This window comes from Anastrepha obliqua, chromosome 6, assembly GCF_027943255.1.
Source record: "Anastrepha obliqua isolate idAnaObli1 chromosome 6, idAnaObli1_1.0, whole genome shotgun sequence".
In the NCBI taxonomy this organism is placed as follows: domain Eukaryota; kingdom Metazoa; phylum Arthropoda; class Insecta; order Diptera; family Tephritidae; genus Anastrepha; species Anastrepha obliqua.
In genome coordinates, this window is record NC_072897.1 from 50,706,935 (window position 1) to 50,718,493 (window position 11,559).

The 11,559-nt window shown below is 35.9% G+C and overlaps 1 protein-coding gene and 1 pseudogene across 1 annotated transcript; one reads left to right on the forward strand and one right to left on the reverse strand.

The window, feature by feature from the left end:
* Window positions 1-2,496: 2,496 nt before the first annotated feature.
* Window positions 2,497-4,350, reverse strand: LOC129250515 (kelch domain-containing protein 10 homolog). Its single transcript, XM_054890136.1, has 3 exons — window positions 4,311-4,350; window positions 3,038-3,528; window positions 2,497-2,965 (listed from the first exon to the last, which is right to left on the reverse strand). Exons 1-3 carry the CDS (start codon window positions 4,348-4,350, stop codon window positions 2,756-2,758), a joined length of 741 nt encoding a protein of 246 aa, XP_054746111.1. The 3' UTR covers window positions 2,497-2,755.
* Window positions 4,351-5,289: 939 nt separating this feature from the next.
* LOC129250516 (uncharacterized) lies at window positions 5,290-9,691 on the forward strand (annotated as a pseudogene).
* Window positions 9,692-11,559: the final 1,868 nt, after the last annotated feature.

Here is an 11,559-nt window from a genome sequence, read left to right on the forward strand (position 1 = left end):
CGAATAGTAAGGTATTCGAATAGTAAGGTATTCGAATAGTGAGGTATTCGAATAAACGAATAAAAAATTCGAATAAATATTATTCGAATTACGAATACCTCTCGAATAAAAGATTTTAATATTCGAATAATTTTTATTCGAATAGTCCCACCCCTAGTACATATGCATGTATGCCCAATAACCTTGACTTATGTACATATGTACACATGTCACAGCACATCACATTCTTACAAGAAATCAAATACACATACGCACTAGTGAACGAGCTTCTTTCTAACAAGTGCAAAAACAATTCTGCTCTATGTATGTATATATACCCACTTTATGCCCTAGCATATATACATCCATACATACACATATACCTACTTGCCTCCTAAACTTCCTACAAAATAATTGTATTCATATGTTACTACATCCATGCACGTTCATACATTCAAGCATACATATATGCGCGAGCACAGCGCTCCCTTCTTGATTCCGTGTACTTTTGTCTTTCACCAGTCGATATTCCTAATATCAAAAACACAATACTTTGATAGACGCAAATGCAACAGCAAGCGCAACGCGAGGGCCGCTTTACCACCACACATTCTAAAATGTTCTAGAACACAACAAAAACACATACCTCACATGCGCATGTCGCCCGAAGCTTAAATCTAAGCCTAGCGACTACAAAAACAAAATACATTCGTAGACGCAGTCGCAGCGGCCATGATTCTATAAGCGACGGCGCTGAACAATTTAGAACAAAAACAAAAAGTTCATTCATATGGCCTCTGGTGACGGTCAAGCATTGTTTGACAAGTACCTTATATGTGTGCGTGTCGGCTGATTGACACTAATATCTAAAATTTTTGATTTTCATCATTCAAAAGGCGACAACAAGTATGTGTGACACGACGACACCCGACTGCACTAACACACACAAAGCTCAGTCAAGCATGCTGGACCGTGTCCCGAGGCCAATAAGTTCGAGCTCATATTTCAATTTTGCGACCATTCGAAAATAGTCAATATTGGAATATTTCGCGTGGAATTATTTGCCAATATTTGATAAATCTTGAATTTTTGTCATGTCGAGTGACCGCGGCTCCGTATGTATGTATGCACTCTTATATGTATGTAAATATGTCTTCTAACTGTTCGACAGTCGCGAGTTAATGCGACTTATATTACGTTTCCACCAAAAGCAAACACCGTGTTTGCAGGAGTTGTGTTTGGGAGAACTGTCAACTGTTTCCACCGAAAGTTTGGGAGAAACTGTGTTTGAACTGTCTTTTGTTGACATTGTGAAATAAGAATTGGACATTTGTTTGGAGTAGGCAAAGCAACTGTTTGCAAAATACTCATCGAGTTTTGCAAGGAAGTTGGGACATCTTTGGCTCCAATATATTTGAAAAATTTTCCACTGACAAGGGCGCAAATTGAGAATGGAGTCGCAGATTTTAATGCAATGGGCTATCCACAATGTATTGGAGCAATAGGTAGGTTTATAAGTAATGCGATAAAAATAACGTTTAATCAAAAGCATCTTTATTATACAGATGGATGTCATATTGAAATTCATCCAAGAAAGGAAGAAGCCATTGATTACTACGACTACAAAGGGTGGTATTCCGTAGTACTATTGGCTTTGGTAGACGCAAAATATAGATTTGCTTATATACATTGCGGCAGTCCTGGAAGATGCAACGACTCCGGAATTTTTGAAAAATCATCGCTAAAGCGCGAGTTGCAAAGTTGTGCACTTCTTGATGAATTGAGCTTGCTGTATGGATCCACAAAAATACCAGTCCATATTATAGGGGACTCTGCTTTTCGTCTCTCTCAGCATTTAATGAAGCCATATCCTACAAAGAGTCCAATTGGTTTAAATCTGAAAAACAACTTTTCACCAGAACAATAAAATTTGTAATACATAATTTTATAAAATAACATTTTATTCATTTTTGAAAAAAGATAGTAGTAGGCAGTTAGTGCAACTTTAAAAGGCACAATTCATTAAAACTTAAATATCATTTCACATATTAATTTTTAAGCAGAAAAAAACTGCAGGCATTCGAGGTCAATCTCTATTTAGCACATTACTGCCGCCTTGATTTAAAAACTTGGTATCTTTTCTTTATTGAAAATAATTTGTTTATATCGTTAATCTGGAAAAAGCGAATTTAATTATGCATAGACTCATGGATACGAACTTTAAATCAGACGTCAGACTATTATCCTTTTAAATTTGGTGTTCATCTGGTTGCCCGATTGGCCACTTGATCCTGCTTCCACTCTTATGATACAATTTTCTAGAATTCGTGATCTGAGCATCCATTGACAGTGTATGAAACATATTGTAAAAAAAATCGCCACTACTGCTCGTACACATATGTAGCGTATAAAAATAATTACTCTTATTTTGATATTAATTAGATTTTTTCATTTTTACTCATTATTAATGTCTTATTTTATTATGTTTATTCTTTTGGTTCCATTTCTTTCATATGAAACTATGTCATTCCTAAATGGTTAGCAAACAATAATTATGCTTTTATGTCTAGAATGAAACATAAAAATTGTCGCTTCTTATTGCTCGTTACATGACATACCATACCATATATCTCTTCATTTATTGTATAATCATTTGGCTTTTGAAGAATGCCACAATCTCTGTGCAAAGCGCAATGGTATGCCCATTTTAAGCAGCTGTGAGTGGCCATTCAATTTGAGATTTGGTCTGTAATGTAACACTGCCTCCCAGCAAATTTCACTTAATAATGGTATGGTCATCCACATTGCACCGTCGTATACGTTTTTCATCATATTCAATACCACCGAATATATACATACAACCATTTTGACTGTGCGCTGCGGCATGGAAGTACAAAGCTTTTGGTAGAGAGGCTGTTTTTATAAGTGTCCATTGCTTAGTAGTAAAATTTAATCTCCATATATCTGAAAAATATACTTGATCGGCCTGCAAATGGAAAAGGGATATCCAACTTCAAATATAATTTAATAATACCTACTAAATTTAATTATTACGCACCTGCAAGCCTCCCGTAATAAATGCTTCGACCTCACCATTTGATTTCGTGTGCTGTACGCAGGAAAAGCACTTTCGTGGGTTTGGATATCCGGAATTTTGTCGCTCGATTGTTAGATTTGTTTGTGATGTTCGATCGGGTAATGTGACGAAATATTCCCATCGGTATGTAATTAAATTAAATGCAGGGATGCGTTGTAAATCATACACTAAATTCGATGTACCACCACCCAGCACATATATGTATTGCCCATCGTAGACAACTTCGTGACGATAACGACCCTCTGGATCTTCGCGTATATCTGGACGACAGATATATACGCATTCCCACACTTGTGTGCGCAAATTTAAGCGATGCACTTCACAAGAGTAATCATAGCCAGTTGTTCCCCCAACCGTATATAAATAATGTTCGTGTAAAACTATTCCCGGCCCATATTGCGGAATTGGCGCATCACCAGTAGCCTCTATTCGCTTAACACTCGGTTTTTTACCTGTTGTTTGATATATATAACAGTCGTTTGAGCAAGATTCACCAAATGGATAGCCGGTGCGTCAATCAAATGTCATATTGACAAATTGCAATCATTGTTGCCATGTTTCGATAAGAATGCAATAATAAATGAGGAAAATGAGCAACATTGCCACCACTTAATAATTAAATTAGACGCAAACCCAACAAAACACGCTTTGAAAAGTGGGTTTAGGTATGGAGTTGTGTTTTAATTTTGTATGGGATTTGACAGGTGTTTTGTTTCGTGTTTGCGCTAAGAACACGATAGCGGCAGAGAACCAAAACTCCGGCTGCGGTGGAAACTTAGTATTAGATTCCTTGAACAAATCCAGCGAATCACACATTTCTGTTCGCAAAGCCGCATATATGTACCCTATGATCAAAAAGTACCGGGAATGTTTAAATAAAACATAACGGAGTTAAATTTCAGCAAATTTATATTATCTCCTTCAAAATATGACGCGTCTGAAGCAACACACATGTGTCAACGTTTAACCCAGTCCTCCAAACATCCCCGGTAGGCCGACATGGCCTTCAGCTCCTTCGTCGTATTCTCTTTGATCTTTTTGATCGGTGCGATGGCACGTTATCATCTCGCAAAATCCAAGAATTGTTTGCTCACATTTCCGGACGTTTGCAACATACAGCATCTCTCAAAGGTTTCAAAACGGATGAATAATATTCTTTATTGACTGCCTGGCCCGATGGAAGGTACTCATGGTGCACTACGCCTTGGCAATCGAAGAAAACAGTCAACATCACCTTCCCGGTTCTCTTTGCCCATGGGGTATACATATCCCATCTTTTCACTGACGGACAAGAAGACGGTCGCAGTTGTTGTTTTTTGTATGCATACATTTTGTGTTCGTTGAAGTTTTGTATATATCTATAGTATTATTTTAAAATATGGCGCTTATTCTGACTAAACTACTACACGTACAGATATGAAATATATATCAAAAGAGAGGTTTTGATGAGCATATTTCCGGAAAATTATAAAAATTAAAATTGGTTAATTACTTCATGAAATATTTGCGTGTAAAGTTATCAAAATTTTCATATTGATAACAGCGATGTCTATGCAAAGCGGGTTGACACACAAATATACGCATATATGTATATGAGTACATTTGCTTTGTTTAGCTCCCTTTCTAATGAGCACAGCATTGTATACATTTGGATTCTCAATAATTGTTTTGCTTTGTTATCCTTACTAATAAATACATATGTATTCATGAACATAGTCCCAACGGTTGCTGCGAATTTTTTTCAGAATTTTGTTGTGATCGCAATAATATTCTTCTTCTATCTTGTTCTATAGTATTATTTTATTATTTTAAAACATGGCGCTTATTCTGACTTAACTACAATATGTACAGATATGAAATATATTATATATCAAAAGAAAGGTTTTGATGAGCATATTTCCGGAAAATTATAAAAATTAAAATTGGTTAATTTGTTCATGAAATATTTGCGTGTAAAGTTATCAAAATTTTCATATTACATATTAACAGCGATGTCTATGTAAAGCGGGATGACACACAAACGCATATGTATATATGAGTACGTTTGCTTTGTTTAGCTCTCTTTCTAATGAGCACAGCATTGTATACATTTGGATTCTCAATTATTGTTTTGTTTTGTTATCCTTACTAATAAATACATATGTATTCATGGACATAGTCCCAACGGTTGCTGCGAATTTTTTTCAAAATTTTGTTGTGATGGTATTGCCATGATGTGGTATAAATTGACAATTTACTTGAAATTTGTCAGTTCACTTAAAACAACGGTAACAGTGCAAATTAGTAAGAGTTTTGGGCAGACGCAAAATAGAATTTATTTTGAGAAAAAAGTACATACATACATATTTAATTTTAAAATATGCCTAGAGGACGCCCAAGAAGAGTTCGTAGAAGAGTTCCTACTTTAAGTGGAGGAATAGAGCAGGTAAGTAAGTGATAAATGTTTGAAACGTCACGTATTGGATATGATTGGTAGAAGCATCCACTTTTGTTTTCGTTCATATATGGTACAATTGATCTACAATATATAAACGTATGTATGTATTTAAAAATTTTGTGTCCGCTTGATCCTTTTTGCAAAACTCAAAATTTTAAATAGTTTTAAAAAATGAAGAGAGAGAGACAAATTAGTTTTTTATTTGATACGCTTTTGGCATGGATCCATCTACTTGCTGTAAACGCCCTTTTGGCATTTGGCACGCGATGTGTCGTACTAGAAAAGAGTACATGTCTATCCTTCAAATAAGATAGAGTTTTAACAAAGTGGTTGTGCGCTTAAATCGGTTTTTGTTGAAAACTTACATCTCTTTGCTTCCGCTTCATATAATATATGTTTTAAACGATTTCATGTTTTTAGGTCCGTATTCATGCAAGCACAAGTACATACAAAAAAGCTCTAGATCCAGCATTTAATGCAGAATATAACACGCTTGGTGGTTTAACCAGTATATGTTTGCATTGCAATGCTAAACATTTTAAATGTGAAAAGGTAACTTTCCATTATTGAAAAACTTTGGTAAACTTGATAAAGAAAAATTTTTTATAGGGAAGAAATCAATTCCTTACATGCTGCCACGGTGGGAAAGTGCAGATACCTATACCTCGCGTACCTGATTTTTTGGAAAGGGTTTTTGAAAATAATTTGAACTCTTTCCGGTCCCATTACTTAGAGAATATAAGACAAATAAATAGCTCATTCGCTTTTGCATCTTTTGAAGCTAAAATTGTAGAGCCACCAGGACGTGGCCCTTATTGTTTTCGGATACATGGATCAATTTACCATCGAGTGGGTCCTCTTCATGCTAATAATGATTCAAACTCATTATACGCACAGCTTTATATACTTGATACTGACCAAGCCACTGACATTCGACTACAAAGGAATGCAAATTGCGATAGTTCCTTGATGAAATGCCTACACGAGATGATATCAACCGTGAATCCCTTAGCCCGTCAGTATAAATTTATGGCACAAGTTGAACGCGAGGAGGAATAGAGAGCACGACAGGCAAATCGAGTTCCGCACAAAGTGAGCATGATTTTCTTCAGTAGTCATGCGAATCGGCGTTATAATTTGCCTAACTGCTCAGAAATTGCAGCCGTTTTCACAACTGAGGATGGTGAACCACCGGCAAGCCGTGATTTAAGAGTATTTTCTCACAGCTCAGAAACACAGTATTGCACCACGATTTCAACTTTACATAGATTATGCGATCCCTTGGTTTACCCTCTTTTATTTCCCTATGGTGAGCCAGGATACGACGAAGCACTACTACATGAGCAAGAATACAGAACAAGTCGCAGGTTCAGGGTCACACAGTTGCAATTCGTTGGATATCGAATGGCGATTCGAGAAGGTTTCAGCTTACTTCATGCTTCAGGTAAACTTTGGCAACAATATTTAGTTCATCAGTACGTTAGAATAGAGGGTGCAAGGTTGGCGTTTTTGCGTAATCACCAACATCAGCTTCGACTTGAAACATATGCTGGCTTACACGATTATGCTATGCATCAAGCAGAACTAGAAAATACACGCCCTGGTCGCATTGTCGTTCTGCCTTCCAGTTTTCCAGGCTCACCTCGCAATATGAATATGCATTACCAAGATGCCATGGCTATTGTTAGAAAACATGGAAAGCCGTCACTTTTCATAACTTTTACCTCTAATCCAAAATGGCCTGAGATAACTCAAAACATTGAACAGTATCAAGTACCCCAAATGCGTCCTGAGTTAATAGCGCAAGTTTTTAAGCAAAAACTAAAAGATCTTTTAAATGATATTTCAAAAAAGCATGTATTTGGAAGGGTGAAATATTTTCTATACGTAATAGAACTTCAAAAAAGAGGTCTACCGCATGCACATATTTTGGTTGCTCTTCATGATGCAGATACCATTATTGATGCTTCTATTATAGACTTGGCTGTTTGTGCTGAAATTCCGAATAAAGAAACTGAGCCTGAACTTCATGAAATTGTTTTAAAATGTATGGTGCATGGTCCATGTGGCCCACTTAATCCTTCATCGCCTTGCATGTCTGAATCTGGAGAATGCACAAAAAAATATCCAAAACTATTTCAAGAAGTTACTTTGCAAGATGTCAATGGGTATCCCCAGTATCGTCGCCGCGATGACGGGAGCAAAGTTTTAGTTCGAGTCAATCAAAACCAAATTGAATTAGATAATCGATGGATCGTACCATATAATAAATACTTAACAAAAAAATACGCCGCTCACATCAATATTGAAATATGTTCTTCAATCAAAAGTGTTAAGTACCTACATAAATATATCTATAAAGGATATGATTGTGCAAGTATTCAGATCATTGAACAACCTGTTAGTAACTGCATTAATTTTGATGAGATAACGACTTTTGTAGATGCTAGGTATGTAAGCGCACCAGAAGCGTGTTGGAGACTTTTTGAATTTCCAATGCAGGAAAAATCACACACAGTAAAACCTCTTGCGGTACACCTTCCAAATTTACAAAATATTTACTTTCGTGAAGACAGTGCTATTATAGCAGAAGCGATTACGGAATTCCGAGACACTACACTTACTGCGTACTTTAAGCTGAATACAATAGATACTTTTGCTAATACATTGACTTATCAAGAAATTCCTGAACATTACACTTTTCAGCAAGGCTCACGTTCGTGGCAGAGAAGAAAAAATTTAGCCAACGCAATAGGCAGAATTTATACGGTCGATCCAAAGGATCGAGAACGATTTGCATTACGTTTACTGTTAGTTTCCATAAAGGATCCTAAATCATACAATGATTTATTGACAGTTGGTAATGAGCTCCTCTCTTCTTTTTGGGAATCGGCCGTCAAACGAAAGCTATTAGTGGATAACTCGGAATGGGTTGCTGTTTTAACAGAAGTTTCTACCTTCAAAATGCCCTCACAGTTAAGACGTATTTTTGCCATGATTTGCGTGTTTGGAGAACCTACTTCGCCCCTTGAACTTTGGACAACATTTAAAGAATATTTTATTGAAGATTTTGTAAGAGATAATAATGTAGTAGAAAGTGAAATATTGGCGTTGCGGGAAATTAATCAAATTTTACTTTCCCACAATACTTCTTTAAAACATTTTGGTTTGCCGGAAGTTTCTTTTGCAGACAACCTTACAACTTTAACAACTGACATTGAAGTCGATTTGATATGCGCACAAACATTAAAAGATCAGCTTAATCGAGAACAAAAACACATTTTTGACGAAGTATGTACAATGCTAAATGATGAGGGCATATCTGTTAAAGCTGTTTTTATTGATGGACCTGGTGGCTCTGGAAAAACATTTCTATATAAAACTCTTACTCACTATATTCGTGGTATTGGAGAAACAGTGATTACCGTAGCTTGGACAGGTATAGCTTCAATTTTGTTGCCAGGCGGGCGAACTGCTCACAGCGTTTTTAAATTTCCCATACCGTTGACTGAATCGTCAGTTTCTTTGGTAAAACCAAACACTAAAGTTGGTCAGGCATTAAAGGCAGCAAAAGCTATTATTTGGGATGAAGCTAGCATGGTACCTGGCAGAGCTCTGTTGTGTTTAGATCGTCTTTTGCGCGATATTCACCAAAATGAGACGCCTTTTGGTGGGAAAATTATTATTCTGGGTGGAGACTTTAGGCAAGTTTTGCCTGTGGTACCGAGAAGTACGCGAACTGGCATAGTTGATAATTGTTTAAAACGTTGCTCTTTGTGGAAATTTTTTAAATCATTTAAGCTCACAATCAATATGCGTATTCAAGAATCCGACTATTGTAATTTTCTTTTGCGCATAGGACACGGCGAAGGGCAAGACAATGCATCAAGAGTAAAAATTCCTGATCAAATTCTTTTAAAAAACGGAAACCTCATTGACTGGGTTTTCCAACCAAATAATGGAATAATAGAAATTGATAATTTAAAAGACCGAGCCATATTATGTCCAAAAAATGATCAATGTGCCATCATAAACTCGAGTATAGTCGATATGCTACCTGGTCAAGAGCGCACATATCTCAGCGCTGATACGATTGTTTCACAAGATTCACAAGATCAGGTAAGATTCCCAGTGGAATTTTTACACTCCCTCAATTTTAGTGGAACTCCGCCGCATAAGCTTCAATTGAAAATTGGAACAGTGATAATGTTGATTCGCAATTTAAGCCCAGCAGAAGGATTGGTGAATGGCACACGACTTATCGTAAAAGAAATGCATTCGAATTGCTTGCACGCGGAAGTGTTATGCGGAGAGGCTCAGGGAAGGCGATTTCTATTGCCTCGTATAAATTTGCAGCCGAGCGAAACCACACTTCCCTTCACGTTGAAGCGTCGCCAATTTCCAATTATAATAGCCTTCGCCATAACTATAAATAAGGCCCAGGGGCAAACATTATCAAGGGTGGCGCTTCATTTAAAGGAGGATTGCTTTGCCCACGGCCAACTTTATGTTGCGTTAAGCCGGGTTAGATCCTGGGAAAATATATGCGTTCAAATGGGCAATAACGAAAACTTCACGTTGAATGTAGTTTATAATGAAGTAATTTAAAAAAGAAAATTACTCAATTAACTGAACAAAATTTTAAAAATGTTATAGGCATGCATAAGTTCTTACACAGGTATTACATATGAATAAAAATATACACTTTTCTAATCATCATAACTTTTAATATATAAAAGTGTCACATATGTTGTTTACTTTCCGTGGGAAAAAAGCCCATCCGATTTTCGGGGGTTACATACTAGTTTATAAATATTTATATACATATGCGTGTATGCGCGTTTGGCTTTCTGGATGCATCCATGGATATTACAATATTTTCTCATGAATATGTGTATGTAAGTAGTTCAGATTTGACTGAAGAGATTAAATATAGGAATGCATATTCATATGATTGCCTTTATGGTTGTTTTACATATAAATCAATTCAAAAGAAGTATGAATAATGTTATATAGAAAATAAATTTCTAAATAACAGGTATTAGAAAAACCTGAATACACTATTTTAAATCAATTCTAATTAAACCAAATACAAAAAATTAAATAAAAATATCGAACAAAGAAAAGTGTGTACAGGACTTGAACCTGAGTCAAACATGAGACTATGCACCGCATACACAACACGTCTTTCACGATTGCGCTAATCTATAATTATGAAATTTTCTAAATCACTCATTTATTCGATTCGCAGTTTTATATCCACATATTCTGCGTTAGTTGAAAGTTTGTATGCGTAATTATATGCATATGTATGTGTGTATGCGCGTTTGGCTTTCTGGACGGATATTAGAATGATATTTTCTCATCAATATAATTTGGATTTGATGAAAGAGATTAAATACATATGTACATATTTTCTGTTTTGATTGATTTATATAAAAATCAGGTCATATCCAGTATGAACTATTTTATACCGAAAAAAAATTTCCATTTATGAAATACAAAAAAACAGTATTTTAAAGAAATTTTAATTAAAATAAACTCAAAAATGTTACCAAACCTTCCTGGTTTGAATTGTAAAAAAAATGTGCAAGAAAAAAAATATGACTTCAGGACTTGAACCTGAATTAAATACGTGCCAAAAAACAAAACGAATAATTCAGCCGACTTTAGCTTCTGCACCACAAATTAACTACCGCGCGGCCTTCTTAATCGCAAATTTATTCACTTCGCTGTGGGCATGAAATAAGTCGATTTCCTTAGTAGTGTGCCGAAAAATCTTATGAAATTCCTCAGTAGTTTGGTAAACGCAGAAAAAATCTGAATTCCTGTCCTAGCGTGGTAAGTAAATATAGAAACCCTCCACTCGCGTCACTCGCGTTGTAAATATCTGCATTTCCCCACTAGTGAGCAAAGTTGAATTTGAAATTACCTTAGTATGAATCTACATATTAGTACTCGAAAAAAGCTCATTTAACATTTGCTCCTTCTCATTGTATTAACATTCTCTGGCGAGGAAAAATAGGCGGTGCGTTTATTTCTTCGA

Bases quoted from the DNA above. Each gene is read 5' to 3' on its own strand.
- LOC129250515 (XM_054890136.1), bottom strand. From the start codon at position 4,350: ATGGGATATGTATACCCCATGGGCAAAGAGAACCGGGAAG. The intron at 3,529-4,310 runs GTGATGTTGACT...ATCAAACAACAG, and splicing joins GGGCAAAGAGAACCGGGAAG to GTAAAAAACCGAGTGTTAAG. The intron at 2,966-3,037 runs GTGCGTAATAAT...TTCCATTTGCAG, and splicing joins TTATTACGGGAGGCTTGCAG to GCCGATCAAGTATATTTTTC.